The sequence below is a fragment of the Pterocles gutturalis genome, unplaced genomic scaffold, assembly GCF_000699245.1.
Source record: "Pterocles gutturalis isolate BGI_N339 unplaced genomic scaffold, ASM69924v1 scaffold53139, whole genome shotgun sequence".
Classification (NCBI taxonomy): Eukaryota; Metazoa; Chordata; class Aves; order Pterocliformes; family Pteroclidae; genus Pterocles; species Pterocles gutturalis.
Window position 1 is genome coordinate 170 of NW_010132749.1, and position 18,519 is coordinate 18,688.

Sequence of the window (18,519 nt, forward strand, 5' to 3'; positions counted from 1 at the left end):
GTGAGGTGCTTGGGATGCAGCTTTTTAAACTTCATGCAAGCCATTTTCCACTTAACCAGAGAAGACAGTAACAGGCTCGGAGTTTAGGAGGGCTTATTAAGCAGCTGTCTTGTCACTCTGAGTGCCTTCTAGTCCAGTGTGGGAGAGTGGCACTGAGTATATTAATGGTTATTGAAAGGAAACTCTTATGACAAGTATGGCCTCTTTCCAAGCAATTGCTTTTTACTATATATTAGTGGAGGGGAGAGTATATTGTCACAAGTATTGCACAAGCAATAAGGTTAACTAACTGAAGAAAGAAGACATGCAAGAAAGGCATGAGGAGACTGGACCAGAGGTAGAAAATTCACTGGGTAGTTACTAATGAAGGCTTTGGCTTGTGCTTCATTTTCCAAGTGAGTTCAAATGTTTTGTGACCCTCCCTGCTAACTCTGGGTAGCCTTCATGTGTCTCTTCTATGGCAACCTCTGTTCCTTCTCATAGTTATCACCTCAGTCTACAGTATATGGAAGAATTCTGCCCAGGAATAGGAGTAGCTTGCTGTGGCTAAACAGATCCTCAGAAGAGTAGGAATGTGTCTGCAAGAGAGGTTTGCTGCTGAGAAAATGAATTGGTGGAAATTCAAAGGTTTCTAGTTGATGTATGGCACTTCTTTTTGGATGCCAAGTGTGGTTTTGCTGTTAGGCTGTGCACGTCACCGAGAACTGCACTGAACTTCAGTAAGTCAACTTAAGGTGCGTATGGAAAGTTGGAGAGCATAGTATGGAGAAGAAGGTGAGACAAGGCATTTGGGAATTTTCCCTGGCCTCATCAGATTAATGGTTCTTAGGGGTACGAATGAGTGAGTGTCAGTGTGGGGAGTTCCCACAAAATCATTTGGTTGGTGGAAATTTAAAGTAAACTAGTTTAGGGTGAATGTTCTTTTTGGGTGCTAAGTGTCTTTTTGCTGCTAATCTTAATTTACTTTGAGTGCAAATAGAAAAGGCACCATACTTGACAAAACAAAAATGTGCCCTTATGTTTATGAATATAAGAAGAATGTTTTATTTTACAGTGTTTCTTGTTTAGACAAGGTGTAGGAATGTCTGAAAGAAGATCCTGAGCCACAAAGAAGAGATCTCTGTAAAAAGAGTAGGCTTTAAAACTGAATCATTTAGTTCTGTCCAATTGGGAAACATTCTCAACCTTGTGATGGAAAGCTTCTTGAGGATTAGAGGAGGCTGCAGCTAGGGTAGTGGTTTTAAAACAGATGAGAGAGTGATGGGAAGGAAGATGGAAGCAGGGGTAGGGGAAAGAAGTGGCAGACAAGGTGTGAGACTGGAAGCACATTGTACAAAGTTGACCTGTTGATTTGGCTTGTTAATCACAAATATTAGTTTTCAATTGGTTTTTTTTTTCTTAATTTACAGTGCTGTTATGTTAGTTACAAGTCAGCAGTCCCAGTAATAAGTTACCAATGTGGAATTACTAAAGATGGGAATCAGGGGGGTGTATATGTATGGAAATCTATAAAGCCTGCAGTGGGCTAGTGAAGGATGTCAGATAAGAGTACACACAGAAGAAAGGTAGGATGAAATTCCCTCTCTTTGGTCCTTATTACTCAGTCCTATTTCTTCTTTCGTCTAAAAAGAAATAAAACACAAGTAGCTCATACCAGCTACTTGGAAAATTAGTATCTTTCATCTGCAGTTACATTAAAAAGGAGATAACTGGGCAACTACCTGGGAAACAAAGCAGTGTTGCATGTCAACATGTTTTCTGAAGACATCTTGCAAATAGAAACTAATTATTTCATCTGTAAGCCAGTGCTGGGAAAGGATCAGCTTCGATGTTTTTAATTAAAAAGAAATAAACAATTTGTTTCCAAAATATAGTTTCCTACATACATGCTCTGAAAGGGTTCTGTCTTGAATTGTTACAGGTGCCAGAGGAATTGCAGTAGTCTGAATGGAAGGTGTTTCTGGGTGCACCATTGTGTAATCCTATAGAAAAGCTAGTTGATTCTGTGCAGGTAAAATCTGATGTTGTTGGTTGAAATAAAAAGAGCAAAAGTCAAACCTTTAATGGTTCATAATGTTTAAGTGTAATTGTTTTCCAAATAATTTAGCATCTGTTTTCCTGCATCCTAGTTTTTATAGGAATAATGTACAACTGAGAGACAAAGAGAAGGGACTGGTTGGGAGGAAACAAAATGACCAATCCTCATCCAAAAGTGAATAAACCTGAACAGTGTCATTAATATTTTCTTATAGGAATGCTGAGTATTCAGTCTCTTACGTTTTTGTAATGTACAAGTCAGTGGGAGACCCTGAACAACAAATCACAGCAGTTCTTATAAGTAAATTATGTTGGAGGTGGTCACTTCTCAAAATAGTTTATAAATATAGTATTGTATTCTGGTAATTTATTGCTACCTTTACTTTGACAGAGTTTCATAATTTCACAGAAAAACTTCCTTTGTTGTCTTGGTTGTGAGAAGCATTAAATGCCTCTAAAACTGAAGAACAGTAAGAAAGAAAAAATAAATTATAGTGTAACTGTCAAGAAAGTAGAATGGAGTTGTGTAGCCTGGAAGTTACAATGAAGTTGGGATTATTTTTTTTTGGGACTGCGTTAAAAGTCGGAAGGAGCATTTTAAGGAAACTTTCAGATCACTCTGGTATGTGAATGTAATTTGGAAGGAAAGCATTAGTGCATATCTACATATCATAGATATCATAATATCTATGGCTGGTTATTCAAAAAAGGAGGAAGAAAATAGAGTGACTGGAAGTGAGGAACTGAAGGAAAATAGCTGAAGACTTACCAAAAACATAGAGTATACTTTTATTTGCTTTATAACTTTTAAAAACTAAACTTGTTATGCAGGGAAAAAGGAAAGAGTCACAGATAGCCATCTAGATTGAAGTTGCTATGACAAGAATCCTTGAAAACACAAAGCATGATTTTGGTGGAAAACAGGAAACTGTTAAGTTGTGATGCGTTGCAAGGCTTGGGGGCAGAGGTTGGGAAGAGGATATTATGGAGTTGCAATAATGCTACGGGGGATTGTGGACTAAAAGAATGTATACATTTGGGACAGCATCAGAGTTAGAATCCCATCAATAGGAGGAAGGTTGAGCAAACTGGATTTAATGCAGAGAAGTGCAGTGAAATAACTGAGGCTGGAAGGATTGAGTTGGGAAGGTAGAGTATTAATAAACAACAATAATAAACTTAGCAGCTTGAGTAAACTAATAAAAGGGTGAAGGGTTGTGTTCAGTATTTAAAAAGAGTAAACTTTCAGAACCGTGTTGATAAGTAGGAACAACAGGTAATTGTTTAAACTGAATGTCAGGAAAATGTCCCAAGTATTATTCTGAACAGTCTAGGTCTCCCAAAGGTGGTGGGGGATGCTCAAGAGTTGGGCTTGATTTGTCTGAGCTCTTTTTGGGTTTGTTTTAGCAGACTCCAAGCTCCCTTGTTAGAGTTCTGGCACCAACATGAGGTTTGTCCTCTACAGAGGCAGGCCTTGCTCTGACTGATAAGAGATAAATATAAGCAGGGCAAATACTAGGATGTATTTCTTTAAAGAAGAAATATCAGAGGAAAAGATCCTGTGCTGGTTAGGAGGAGGGAAAGTAAATCAGCTGTTTCTCTAAAAACTGCTACTCATTGGACTTTTTCTCCTTTACAAAATTTCTGTGGAAATGTGTGGGTTAGTTTGGAAATTTGAGGCACTGTAGTAATTCTGCTGTGTTTGGATATCATTATTAGTTACTTTTCAAGTGCCTCGATATTTTGCATCACGTAGAAACCTCCTGGCTATGGGCTGTTTGGTAAAACGTGAACACGAGATGTTTCAGGCAACTCTGTATTGCTCCACAGAGTCAAAATAGCAGATGGTTCCGTGCTCAGGACCTGCCAAATAATTTTGGATTCCAAGTATAAACCCCCTCTCTTCTCCCCACCATGCATATATCTTCATGGTAGGCCTGTTCACCTCACTGGATTAGTGCCATTTTACCCTCCTCTGCCCAAGACACTGCTTTGTAAAGGTGTACAAAAGAATGCGCTAATGTAGTGATGGCATTAGTGTGAACTGGATTTGATGCTGCCTTCAGGGTGCTTGTTTCTGGATGAATGTGTCTCAGAGGGTTCCTGGTTAAGTAAAAGGAGATTATTAAAGCGGTAGTTCTTTTGCTTTTGTACTTGATCAAAGGTGGTGGTAGCAGGAACTTTACTGCTGGTGTTTTCTTCACTCGTGTTTATGTATTTTAAATGAAAGCTCTGGTTGTTGCTGGGATAACCTTCCCTGTGCTTATGCTGGTGGGCAAGGCCTTCAGTCCATATATTGCTCTTGCCTGCCTGTGCCTGCTGTTACCTATGGAAGGAAGGGATCAGGTTTTTGCATCTGTAGGATCGTTTCCTGTAGTTTTCCCATTGCCTCATGTTATGGACTGTGTGCTGTGCTCCAGTGTTTGCCAAATAAACTGCCACAAGTTATACGAAGAAGTGTTTTGCAGCTACAGTGGAAACTTACTGACTCTTCTACTGCCATTATATGAATTATATATGTTTTAAAATAAAATTGCTCAATCAGGGGAAAGGATTGTTCTGCCCTGAGGAGAGAGTTAACAGGTTGGAAAGGAGCCTCCAGAGGCATAGCTTGGGTCTGGAATTTGTTGAAAGTAGGATTATGGAGGGTGGAGAAGGTGTTGTGATTGTGTTTTGTTCAGGCTCTCTGAATTTGTGCATGAAACTGGGAGATCCTGTGGGAGGGCTAAGTAACCTCTCAGTGTCATTGGGGACACAGGAAATTCTTCCACTCTTTGGGATTAATCACTGGTTGGAGATGTGTTTGTGCAAATTATGTCTGGTGCCATGGTGGCTAAGAAATTCCTGAAATCAGAAATTAAAGGGGAAAAAAAAGCCCTTCCAAAATTTTAGATCTGCAGACCAATTTTTTAGAGCTTCCCATGTTTCCAATCACCATCTCTTTGCTTTGTTTTCTGATAATAATGAAAACAGGATTGCTTATAAAGCAGATAGTTGAAATACGACATTGTGCTCTTAGCTTGTAACTGTTTTCTTTCATTCCCCGAATAACAATAGGAGCGTGGAAAAACTCAATAGAAGAATGGACATCAGAAGACTGGAATGAAGATGTAAGTGTACCTTGTTGGATAGACTGACTGACTGTTTACCCTTTTCAGAGTTTCTGTGTTGTCTTCAAAAACTAAATGTTCAAAGTAATCAATGAATTTCAGTGAAATTCATGAATCAATTCTTCGCTGTATGCATGCAATTATGTGTCTTACTGTGTTTCTTACTGTAATTCCTTTTTAAAATATTTAGATAAGCTTATTTTTATTGAATCAAGAAATATTAATTTATTTTTCTGGGTGGACAATACATAGACAATAAAATTTTAAGTTTTATCCCACATTAAGTATTTGTGGATTATAGTTCTACACTGTTCAATGCTGATGGGTGTTAACTGCTATTGTGTAGGGATTTAAAGCCATATTATCACAAGACTTCTATGTAATTAAGTGCTGAAGCTTACTATCACCTTTAGACTCCTCATTTGATGATTTTTGTTTGACATCTGCATAATTGTTCCACTTAATCCACTTCATGTTCATAATACTAAAAAAGGAGCTAATAGAATGCTGAAGTCAGCACTTAATTGCATCATTCCTGTTGTTTCATCATGGTGGGTTGTCTAAAGTACTACCTCATTCTTTATCAGGCAAGAGATGTCTTCATGTCTGCAAAATATGTGGCATTTGAGATCATTACATGTGAAAATTGCATTTTTGATTTCAAGTTTTCAGTTATTCTGTTAAAGCTCAAGCAGTTCAGAAAACAAATGAGGTAACAAAAAATATGGAAAGGGAAACTTAGCTTTTAAAAAGTCTTTTATCTTTTATAGGAATATCCATTATTTCAAGTTTATTTTCAGAGGAGTAAGAGATTGCCTCGAAAGTCATCCCTTTTGCCTCCTCCTGTAGGGTGGCATGTCAGTGTTATCCCTAGAAATGTGTGTTTCATATAACGGATAGGAAAACTCTGTCCTTACCTAATGAGAGGGCTGTGTCTTTTGAGAAAATTAAAAGAAACTCTAAAATTCCTAGGTTTTCTGTATCAATTATGGCCATCAAAAGCTGGCATCTTTTGTAAACCTGTCCTCTATTTGTGCAGTATATGCTAGGGGTGGACTAAGGGCTAAGGACAGTGAAAATTTGTGGCCTTGTTTCTCAGCCCTGTTAGATGCTGGTGCAATACAGCATTTGTAGTACAGGAGGAATGATGAGCAATGCTGGCTGTGGATAGAACTTTTTTGTAGTTAGTTGTTAAACCTTAGTAATTTGCACATGAGTATTGAAAGAGCAGTGGATGAAATCTCTAGTCTATTGTTAATTTTTATTAATTTCAGAGTCCTGGAAAAAATCCCTGTAACCTAGGAGAAAGTTGTTCATGTGCTGATGTGCAGAAAGAGCAAATGAAGTGACGAGCTGCAGACACATTCACCCAAAACACACTTGGGGAAAAAATAAAGGAGAAATTGATTCATCTGATTTAAAAAAAAAAAAAAAAAATAGAAGCATAGGAATACATCTTGCCATTCAGTGTAGTTTTATGGAAAATATATCCACTTCAAATAAAACTGGTCTTGGTCTTTAAGTAAATTACAAGTTAACTGTCAAGATAATGTGTCATTGTAAGAGATTTGATCTACATCTTTTGTTCTAAAAATAATTACATGCTATCACAAAACACATTAAATGGATTAAAATCTGCCTTGCAAATTTTGGCAAATAAATCTTTTTCAGGAGGACCCATATTACACATGGGCATTTCTAGAACTATAAAGGAATCCAGTCCCAGGCCAGATCTAGTGTTTTTATAAATTATTTGGAATTAAAAAGAAAATCACTGCTGAATAAAGTGTGTGGGAAATAAAAAAAATATTGGAATAGCAATTAAAGGTAAGCCAGTCATGCAGAGAAATCTGGAACTCTGCTACACTTGACCTGTTCAGATGAAAAATGCTTTAATATAGCCAAGTGCCTATTTGTTTTGCAAGAATAAAGGCACACCTCCAGAACAAGAGTCTGTTTTCTGGAAAACAGCAACTGAAAAATTTTCAGGATTATAGTTGATGATGAAAAAAGAACAGCTCAGCATGATCTCCTAAAAGGCTGATGCTGTGCCAAAAAAGCGCTATTGTAGTCCTTTTGCCTGTAGGCACTGGTTCCCTGTCTCTTAATCATTCCTGATTTATGTTTCTGTATGTGGACTCTCCTGAACTTGATTCTGAAGTCCTGCATCCAATTATTCATTGCATTTACAAAACAAAAATTGTGGAAAATAGCTGAAAATTATTTACTGATAGAAGAGGTCCTTGAGAGTGAGATTTTTAGTTTACTGAATCAGAAAAGATTATTAGCATGTAATGGGCTCTGGTTTTAGACTAGCAGACAAAGGCATAGTATGAAACTGTGGCTGGAAAATGGAGCCACACATTTGAATGTATAATAAACAATTCCAGCAGCATGGCTGATGATTAAAACAATGAAGGAAGCTGATGTATTTGCTGTCTGCAGATAAATACCAGGTGTTCTTCTGAAATATTTTTGTTTAAATGTGGTGTTCTCTAGTCAGATACAGGTTAGGAGCAGGTGAGTGAAATTTAATGTTGTTTGACCTGAGAAGGATTAGATTTTTTTTGATCGTATAGTCCTGTCTGGTATTAATCTTCAGTAGTGAATGTTGAACAAATATAGGAGGTTGTCAGCATGCTCTTAAACAGAGTGTAAACTAGTTATAGTGAAAATAAGGAGGTTGTATTTTGTTAAAGGGACATTTAGGGCATGGACAATGAAGACATGGACCAGACGAATGTTGAGGTACTGTAGATGGCTCTGGGTTTTCCTGTTAAAATTGTGGTCATATTCTCCTGGCTAAAGTAGCTAAAGTGTAACCACAGAAACTATCAGAAGGGGAGAAATAGAATACAGACAAATTACTGGAACTTGATGAAGGGAAACATTTTCTGTACAATATCGATAGTCTTAGTTTTTATTTGAAACAACAGCAATGCTTTAAAAAAAAGAAAAAGTGTTTTAGTGGGAATGTTTCCTTTGCCAGGAAGCAGCATGAGAACTTGTTTTATTTTCTTTAACTTCGGTTTGTCTTATCAAAACAGCAATAAGGTTTTGTTATTTCTGATTTGTTGATGTTGAGTTTTTATGAGGATATTTTCCTGCTCACCTCACCTATCAACTGGCCATAGGAGCTGGTAGCTAGTTGTTAAATATATTGTCTGTTTGCTGACTGGAGAATGGTTTTTATCATAGGAACAGGAGATGAAAAGCACAGGCATTTCACTGCAGATGGAGAAAATACCCTTGTGAGGCCGATGGTTGCAAATAGTTCACAACTGTTCATTCAGTTCTGGGAAAATGCCAAAGCCTCAGTGAAAGATTTGCAAGTGTAGTGTATGGTGAGCATAAATAATTTTGGTAGGAGCCAATAGTACTACTTCTAAGAAACAATAAATACATCTGCATAGTAAAACTTTTCAGCTGCTGCTGCATGAAGTATGCGTTTTGACAAATGCTGTAATCTCAGCAGACTTCTGAATTAGGTGCTTGGTTGGAGCTTGTGGCAGTAAATTTGCCACAGGGTGTAGTGTAAACCTGAATGTACCCAAGCTGGTAGCTGGACACTTCTGGTTTGCATGATGGTTTGCTTGAAGAGAACATTTCCACTCCCATACGTCAAGCATGCTTTTGTGTTGTCACAAACGTCCTCAGGCTCCTTGATTTGCTTAGTTTTCAGGATTCATTGGTGTTTTGGCCACGGTTAGTCTTATCCCGGGTTATATGAGCATAAGAAATGGTTGACATTACAAACAATTTAATATTTAACCAAGGGATTGTAGACCATAGGCTGCTGCTCGTCCCGTTAGCTGACCTCCTTGTGCCATATAATGCAGGAGTCTCATAACACTACAAAAAGTACAGTACATGTTGTTCTAAAATAACATGTACAGCGGGGAAAGGACTGAACAATAGGGAAACAGCCATTTTAGTTGCAAATATGCTTGAGCTGAATTTTCTTTCTTCATTTTTGTCAGTACATAGAGTTGCAGGCTGGCAGTATTATGCACAGGACAGAGTTGTGTTCCAGAAAGATGAGATTAGAATACATTGTATTGGCAGCAAGGGAAAGGAAGGAAATGGGGGGAAGAACTGTGGTGGTACTCATTTTTTCCACAGTGTGTTGGGCATAAGTGGGTGGTAGAAGAGTACATGAAACATTTGAACTTTGTCTCTGAATGGTAAGTGATTTGCTCCCAGACTTGTGTGTCCTGCTTAAATCAATAGTGTTTCACAGGAGAATCCCAATCAGATGACCCTGTTCAGGAACATATGTGATTCACTAGAGCTGCCCATTGGATGGCAGATGAAATTGGCTTATGTCTGTGGTGTCCATTAAACTGAGCTGCTAGCAATGTATGCAATTAAAAATGCTAAATTTCATGGAGGAGCGGTCTTCAAATGTCACATTCTAAAGGGATTCCTTGTGAGCGTTTAAATAAGTAATTTATTCTTTAGTCTAAATACGAAGCTACACCAAAGTAGTTAAAGTGATTTTGTGCAAATTTAATTTAAAATATAACCATTTTATGTGTGTAACTCTTGTGTTGTTAAACCTAACCTGTACTGGCTTAAGACCTATTCTGGTTTGCAAGTATACCTGTCAATAGAAATGATTTAACCCTAGGAAGTTGTAGCTGTTTCAGTACTATTTTTTGAAAAAGAAAAGCTATTAAAAAAAACCCCAAACAGCAAACAACCACCCTGCAAACCAAAATTACCCCCTTTCTGAAAAACCCCAACCAGCCAGCTCCTGCTTCCCAGCCACCTGTGCAAGTACCTGTGTTTATCATAACAGCATGGTGAGTCTGGTACAGTTTTCTGGTGTGGATAGTCTGACTGGTTATTCTAGTATAAACAATCACATGGTTCTTCCTTTATTATTGTTTTCGAACTGAGCCTCCAGAGCAATCTGTTAAAGGTGTTATTGCTGCCCCTAGCAGAAATGCCAAGAAGGAACGACAAATGCTAGTTCACTGTACATACCTGAGTGCAAACCTGCTTCCACTGGTGATGTGAGCTGAAATGTGGAACACAGGGATATATGAAATGTGTGGAAATGGTGCAATGTGTTAGACTTCTGTAACAAGATTTATCAGAGCTGCTCTATGGAGTCCTAAATTATGTCTGTACAAGGTATCTTTACATTGATGATATACCAGCTTTCACATTAATTACTTTATATTGGTATATTTTTCAGTTATACTGTTACTCAAACTGATGTAGTTACATTGGTATACCATGGTGTGTGTTCAGTAGATCAAATTTCCTAACACTTTAATTAAATTGGTACTTGATTCTGTAGAGAAGACTTTGCTGAGGTGTTTTGGTCTTTTTAAGCAGAGCTGCGGCAGAACTAGTTGTATTGGTCGTCTGACTCTTCTGTATCTTTAAAGTGTGTGACCTAGGTGGAATTTCTGCAGATGTTGCAGCAGTGAAGTGTGACCGTGTGTATGATTAAAATACTTTTTTAACCTCCTCTGTCTTTTTCAGCTTTCTGAAACAAAAGTATTCACTGCTTCCTCAGTTCCAGCTGAGAATCACGTGACTCCTGAGCAAAGGTAAGCTCTTTCATGTTTTCTCTATACATTAAAAACCTTGTGCTTGGTGAAGAAATGTTAGCTTGCATGTATAAAGTGTTGAATAAAACACAGGGCAGCCCCAGTTAGAGATCAGTCAAGCCAATCTCAAAATTGCGAAAGCCTTGCTTGCAAATTGTTGGTTTTGTAGGTTCCTGTGTTACCTGTTATTGACTCTGTAAGTGGAGCTAAACTTGCCAAATCCAGAAGCATAATACTGAGAAGACCCTGTTTTTTGCACAAAGGACTGCTTACAGACAGGAACAAAAGTATCTGGGAAGAAAATTTTTCTGCTGGTGAAAAGTAAGCTCTGGCTTTGCTGTCCAAAAAAGGGAAAGTCTGCCCCTGCAGATACAGAAAGTGTTCAGAATGTAGTGCTTTGAAAAGTGTGTTGACAAAAAAGTTTGCGTTGGCGAGAAGGTGAATTTCCTGGTACCATTACTTGCCTTAACTGATGGTATAGGGTTCAGATAGAGAACCGAAAATATGGCAGTTGCTGCCTTTCTTTGCTTGCGTTTGCTTTCACCTGTACGAGGACAGGCTGAGAGAGTTGGGGTTGTTCAGCCTGGAGAGGAGAAGGCTGTGGGGAGACTTTATAGCAGCCTTACGATACTTCAAGGGGGCCTACAGAAGAGATGGGGAGGCACTCTTTTGTCAGGCAGTGTAGCGATAGGACGAGGAATAAGGGTTTTAAGCTGAAAGAGGGCATATTTAGATTAGCTATTAGGAAGAAATATTTTATAGTGAGGTTGTTGAAACACTGGAAGAGGTTGCCCAGAGAAGCTGTGGATGCCCCATCCCTGGAGGTGTTCAAGGCCAGGCTGGATGAGGCTTTGAGCAACCTGGTCTAGTGGGAGGGATCCGTGCCCATGGCAGTGGGGTTGGAACTAGATTATCTTTAAGGTCCCTTCCAACCCAAACAATTCTATGATTCTATGATCGGTTGCCTGCATTAGCCTCAGGTCCTAGGAGAGGGGTTAAAGTTTTGTGGTGAAGGCTTTGGTAGTTGGATAGTATGAGATCTTAAAACAAGATGGCTTAATGGTCCCAAACATCCTGATACAACTATGCCTAGACCTGCAGTGTGTTTAGGATAAACTTAAGTCAGAATTTTTTGGAGTAGATTTCTTTTATTGTCTGAATACTTCGCTTTTCCTTGGATAAAGCTGTGCTAAGCATCTGGTAGGGATTGGTAAACCATGCTAACCATGTGGTAGGTGTTAGTAAGCTGGGCTTAATATAAGAAAGTTAGTGTTTCTTCTCTTGATCAGGTATGTGTGGTAAAGTAATTTTGGATATGTGCCTACTGTCTGAGAAATTTAGCTTTTATTTCTGCTCTTGTGACTTCCATGTCATCACATATTCACTCACTGCATATGTAACTTTACTCTTTACTGGCCTCATACCCACCCTATACAGAGGTAGGACTTTAATCCCTTGCCCTTTTTAAAGGATAGCATGATATACAGAGAATGTGGATTATCAATATATAATGGGCTTGCAGGACAGATCCACTTAAACATAATCTATCTTTTATGACTTCACTCCAGTTACTTGGCTATATTAGTCATATAGGTTATTTATGTGATACATGATGTTATAAATTGGGTAAAGTTTGAAAAGAGTGCAGAGTTTATATTCTAACAGTAGTGGAAGGTTTCAGCTAGCAGAATATTACTTTCTGGCAAAAACCTCTGTTCTACCTCTTTTTGTATGGCAGACAAGCAATATTTGAAAAGAATGTTAATCAGTAATAATTTTATTGCTGGTACAGCAGCTTTAGTATTGTTAGTGCTTTCTTCAGTTTTGGCGCAGCTTAATCATCATGTTTATGCCGGCTAAACTTTGCTTTTTTTTTACAGCATTGATTTGGTAACACTGCTTCAAAAGCCTGTGAGTTCTACCCAAGAGATAGAAGGCAACTCATTTGAGGCTCCCCAGCAGCAGACCTTTGGCCAAGCCCTAGTATTCACAAATTCTCAGCACAGCACCCAGATGGCATCAGGAACTGGCAACTCCAGTGCTGTAAACTCTTATTCTCCCCAAAGTCTGGTAAAATTATCTTATGCTTTCTAAGTATTCTTCATGAGTAGATACTTCAGATCAATCAACTTTTCCAGTACTAGTCACTTCATGAGATGTTTCAGTATTTGTGAAATGGAGGTTGCAAATGTTGAAGAAATGGAATTGAGAATTCCACCCTTTCCATTCAAATCCCCATTCAAAAAAAGGTTACATTTTTCTGGTTTTGCTAAGTATTTTTTTCTTGGTTTACATGAAGTACTTGTATTAATTTTCGTGTAGAGAGCAGATGTGTTTACTGCATGCTGATTTAGGATGAAATAATTTGTTTATAGTGAAGAGTCCTATGCCAGAAACCTATGATGTGTTATTTCCAAGTACATATCTTACTGCTTTTTTGTGGAAACTTGCCTGTTTCCAAGTCAACTGTGAGGGCTTGAAATAGGACACTTATATTTACTCCCTGAAAATCAGTTCCACTTTTAGTAAGTATATGCTATTTTGAAATGCATGGATTCAAGTAAATAAGTACTGTTGCAATCACAGTGGTAGAAGTTGTATTGGCGATAATCAGAGAGAATCTGGCCACATGCTATAACTGCTGAATTTTTTATTGGTGATTTGTTAGTAATCTAGGGCTGAAAAGGTTTTAGTTGCTGCCAAATAGCAGCTGTAGGCACTGACCCTATGGTTATGTTCAAATTATTTATTAAATTCTTAACTCCACTCCTTCCCCACTTCTTTTTTGTCTTTTGGTAGTCTGCAGTTCTTTGTTCTGGCTTTGGAGAACTCGGATCCTCTAAATTGGCAAACTCTACTGGATCCCAAATCTTGGACCAGCTGAAGTCTCCAGGATTGGGTCAGTTTACCTCTCAACAAAACAACAGTAGCTCTGCCACCGCTGCCACATCTAACACATCATCCTGGGATCTAAAACCGCCCATTACTCAGTCCTCAGTCCTTAGTCAGTTTGGTAAGTGCTTTGACATATCTTTCTCTCTCTATTATCCCATAAGATTTCTTAATGCCAATGACAGTTTAAAATGGCCTTAATAAAGATTTTTCAAAATACAATTGGTTACAACATTGTAAGAGTTACACTTACTTGCTGGTAAGAGACATTACAAGTATATCACAAACTAAGTTTTGATAGGCTTAAGCCTATCCATAAGTGTCATTGCATCTTTATAAGTTGTTGAGCCTTCATGTAATTACGTTTGATTGAATGTGCTTGAGTATTTAAGTGGAACTTTGATGTGACTTTGTTTCTCAACAAATCCTGGAAGGTGTTTATTTTTGTTGTGCCTGTGCTGCTTCTAACTGAGTATAAGGTTGCACCGTATTTTGTCTTTTTTTCCTCAAATTTTTCTCTTCTAACCATTATGTGAATTTTAAATGAGCACTATATAATTTCTTCATAATGTGGATCACATCTCAGTGTTCTTTCCCAAAGACCGGTGCAGATTACCCATTTTGTTTATTCATAATTGTATGGGTTTTTTCATTTAGTTGAGTAAAATTAGTAGAAACAGTTAAAATGACAAAAACTTGTTTTTTACAGTGTAGTTCCTAGCAGTATCCTCACTGTGAAGAGTGATAGCTCTTTCACTTATCTCGTGTGTATGTGTTTCCATATAGATAAGCAGCCAATTTGGTAGCAGTTATAATCTTCTACATGGAGCAATTCTGAAAAAAATTTTATGTACATTTTAGGTTTCTCTCTAATGCATTTTGCCAAATGAATAAAAAAAACTTTCGCATTGCAAATGCTGTGGATATCTTATGGCTGTTGGTCAGTGCTCTGAGCCACTGCATGGCTTTCAGCATCTGAAAAATATGAAAGGGGAAGACTTGGAAAAAAACCTGTCAGTGTCCAATGTCTCTTGACTTTCAGACAGATTGATATGGTAGATGACTTCCTATTTGTGTTAAAAATCTTCTCCTTTGTAGGGGCAGGAAATCCTAACTCATAATACCTCAGAATTGCAACTCCAGACCCCATTGAAGTAAACACATTTTATCAACACAGTTAATTGCAGTGAAACTTCCAGGGTTTGAGTAAAATAGTATATAACAGTTTTTTGAGGACTAACGTGTGATAATGTTATGTGACTGTATAGGTAGATTTGTTTTCATATTTTTGAAGAAAACTAAATAATGCCTGCCCACAGCTGTTTATTTAAAATAGAGAATATCAAGTGTTTGCCTTATTATTGCAGTGGTAAAGTTGAATGTGAAATTCGTGTGATGTCGGAAAGAGACTTGCACACACTGTAAAATTATAGCTCTCCAGTATGTAAATTCACTCAGATTCTTTCATGAAGAGTAGAAGCATGAAGAGCAGAGTTTAATTTTAATATTTCTTTTTCCCTGTGCTGACCAGACTTTAAATCCCAGCCTGAACCATCTCCAGTTCTGAGCCAGCTAACCCAGCGACAGCAACGACAAACACAGACAGTTCCTGTTCCTCCTCCTGGGCTGGAGTCCTTCTCCTCCCAGGTAAAACTCCGAGAGCCATCACCGGTGGACACCTCTACAGCTGTTAGCAAAATGTTACAGCTCCCCACTATATCTATGGATAACCAGGCAATGACTGCATATCAAACCCAGCAGAAACAGATAAAACCACCGAAACGGAGGATAACTCCAGCATCCAAGGTGGGTAATTGAGTGGTGGCTTGTCCTTAGTAAACGTAAAAGCATACAAAAGCTTGTGTTAGAAATAGTGTGGTCAGCAGGACCAGGGAAGTGATCATCCCCCTGTACTCAGCACTGGTGAGGCTGCATCTTGAACAGTGTGTTCAGTTTTGGGCCTCTCACTCCAAGAAACTCATTGAGGTTTTTTTTTCCTCCTTGAAGATTCCTGCCTCTGCAGTGGAAATGCCTGGATCAGCAGATGTGACAGGGTTAAATGTTCAGTTTGGAGCTCTGGAGTTTGGATCAGAGCCTGCACTCCCAGAGTTTGGATCAACTTCAAGCAGTGAGAATACCAGCCAGGCGACCAACAATAGCTTGTACTCAAAATCTTTAAAGTACGTGTGAGTCCCCCATGTGCGTTCTTACATGTCTTCTTCAGGGGGTTGAGTTTGTGTCAAAAACATCAAGGCACAGTTACCTTGTTATGGGAGGAGGAAATAGGATGACTTGTAAGGCTAGGTGTTTTCTCTGGATGGCATCTTAAAAGATAAATTTATTTTCTAATGACAATCAAAATCTCCCTGGATGGGTTGGTGCAATTCTGGAGATAACAGGAATGTAAATAACCTTATAATAAGCTACCCATTATAGCATTGCTGTCTCCCATTTAATTGTCCTGATTTTCCAATTTGTTGGAGGGTTTGTTCCTCACAACACAAATTTTTCTGCTTGTGATCCAGGAGAAGCGACCTTGTACCATATATTTGTGTCAGTAGATTGACAGCAGATTACAGTTCTGATGCTCCTATGGGAAATGCTGAAAGTAGCCAATGATAAATGCCAGCATACCAGTAACCCATTTTTTTTCTTCCTTAGTCACTCAAAAATTGGTTTTAAGTTAATTCAGAAATACTAGTAAAAATGAACTTTCATGTTCATTTCTAGTTCTATAAATTATTTAAGCTGTTTAGAAAGTAAAATACTCCTTTATGTTGTAAAATATTTAAAATCCTCTTTGCATAGTTCATTTTGTTAGACTGCTACTGTAATAATAGAATTCTATTATAAAATGAGACTGAGTGTTTCTCATCATATACTAGACTTTATGGATCTAGTTGTTTAAAAAAGAGAGATTATGAATGTTAATTTATCCTTTGAGAAGGTGGAAATAACATGACTGAAAAGTGCTGATGTGGAAACTCTTGCTTGGGCTGGCAGGAGGAAGGTGAATGATGCTTAGCGCAGCTGATGGTTTTGAATCAGTGACTACTGTGGACCAAAGCAAAATTATTTTTTTTTTCATTATAGGATTTTCTAGTATAACAGTGTAGATTTGACTGCATGTTTGACATAGTTCTAGATAACTGTATAGGAGCTTGTATTTTCATGAAAGTGTTTGAGATGTCGCTTACCAAGTTGATAAATAATTTTTACTTTTTCCAGTGATCCTTTGAATACCTCTTTGCCAATATCCAATACAGTACAGGAGTCCACCTACACAACCTCTGCCATCACCTCTTCCAGTCTGACCTGCTCGTCCCAGAGCACTAGCCCCGTATCAACAACTTCCTCCTATGACCAGACTTCTGTGCATAGTAGGATAGCATACCAAAGCTCCATGGCTCCGTCTGAATCAACCCCCGTTGCAGTTACGGTGAGTGAATTTCAGAAATAAGACCTTGAAAAAGGTGAAATATTCTTGTCCGTGTTAGACTTGTATTACCTGCTATGTTAATACTTTTAACCAAGCCAAGTGGTGTTTTGACTCCCAAGCCCACTCTGTTATTTGTTTTGCTTTTCTTATTGTGTAGCCATTTTTGGGATATAAGAGCCTCTGATTTTATGGGTTTTGACATCTTAAATTGGTGTTTGATCCTTTTTTTCCTTAGTAACACTTAACATTCTACTTGCATTTCCTTCCCTGAAGCCTAACTTTTTATAAAGAAACTATCTCTGTATGTAAATATTAGTAATGGTATTTTTGCCATAACTTGACAGTTTTAATCCAAAGGTATATTATTTATTAAATTTATATGGCACCTATCAAATGGATCCCAAACTGTTTGTGGCCCCTCCAACATTAGTCTCCTCTTGGATTTAAACACCGGTGGGAATTAGTTTCATGTTTTATTTTAAAAAGCGTAGGGAGAGGTCTAATCTAGGACAGAGAGGATCTCTCTTGGGAGGTTCAAAAGCACCTACTCTCTTTGTATATGGAATGTACATTTGTTTTAAGAGAACTTAATTTACTAAATGTTTGAGGAACTTTTGGGAGTTTGTAAGTTTATTTACTTCTGACCTTTGTTATGTAATGGCTCAGTCACACTTGTCTTCTGCACTAGCTCGTATGTACTGGTGAGGATCAAGTATGCACTTCCCACTTCTGTACTCCAGCATTATCCAAAAAACAACTGGTGCTTCTCAAGTCTTATCTTTCAATGGAAAAAAAGTGGCATCTCTGTGTAACTTGGATAGTTAAAATTGTGAGTTACACTAGATCAAAAGCACAACCGTTTCCTATATGTTAATGCAATTCTTTCTTTCATATCAGTGTGAACCTAAAGTTAATGTTACATGCAGTACATGGGAAGTTCTCCTGCTGATGGGTGTAGTATGGGCAGCGTATGGGATTCTGTGTGTTCAGGACACTGCCTTTTTTGTGTTTCAATTTAGAATGAATATAGAATTTTGCATGAAGCATGTTCAATGTGTGATTCAGTCTAAAAATTTAGTGTATCTCTAAGATGATTTATTAATTCGTTTCTTCTTTGTTTGCAGAATGGGCACAGCGGTGTTAGAACACAGAAAACTCTTGACAGTAAGTTTACAAAGCTTGGTTGTACACAGGACTTTCTGATCTTTCCTTACTCCTTGCTGTGCACACAACTGTAGCAGTGACATCTGGTTTAAGGTTTTATGTCGTTGTCCCTGGCTAATTTTTGTCTCACCCTTTTGAGTTTATGTTGTACTTGCATAGCATATACTTGCATACAGCTTGCTTCTTGGCTAAAACTGAGTTATGAAAGTGGCCTATTAAATCTACAACTCTAAACAGTTTTAATATTAGAGAAGCTGCTTTGCTGCTGCTTTTTCAAATTTCTCTGCCAAAAATTATTTTATATAAAATAAAA

General features: G+C 37.9%; 1 protein-coding gene across 1 annotated transcript; it reads left to right on the forward strand.

The window, feature by feature from the left end:
- Positions 1-5,072: 5,072 nt before the first annotated feature.
- Positions 5,073-18,206, forward strand: LOC104467245 (ubiquitin-associated protein 2-like; the record flags this gene model as incomplete). The annotated part of the gene is made up of 8 exons (XM_010080964.1): positions 5,073-5,147; positions 10,644-10,711; positions 12,592-12,781; positions 13,511-13,724; positions 15,135-15,409; positions 15,611-15,783; positions 16,832-17,042; positions 18,167-18,206. Coding segments are annotated over 8 exons (1,246 nt in total), but the record flags the coding sequence as incomplete, so codon positions are not given.
- Positions 18,207-18,519: the final 313 nt, after the last annotated feature.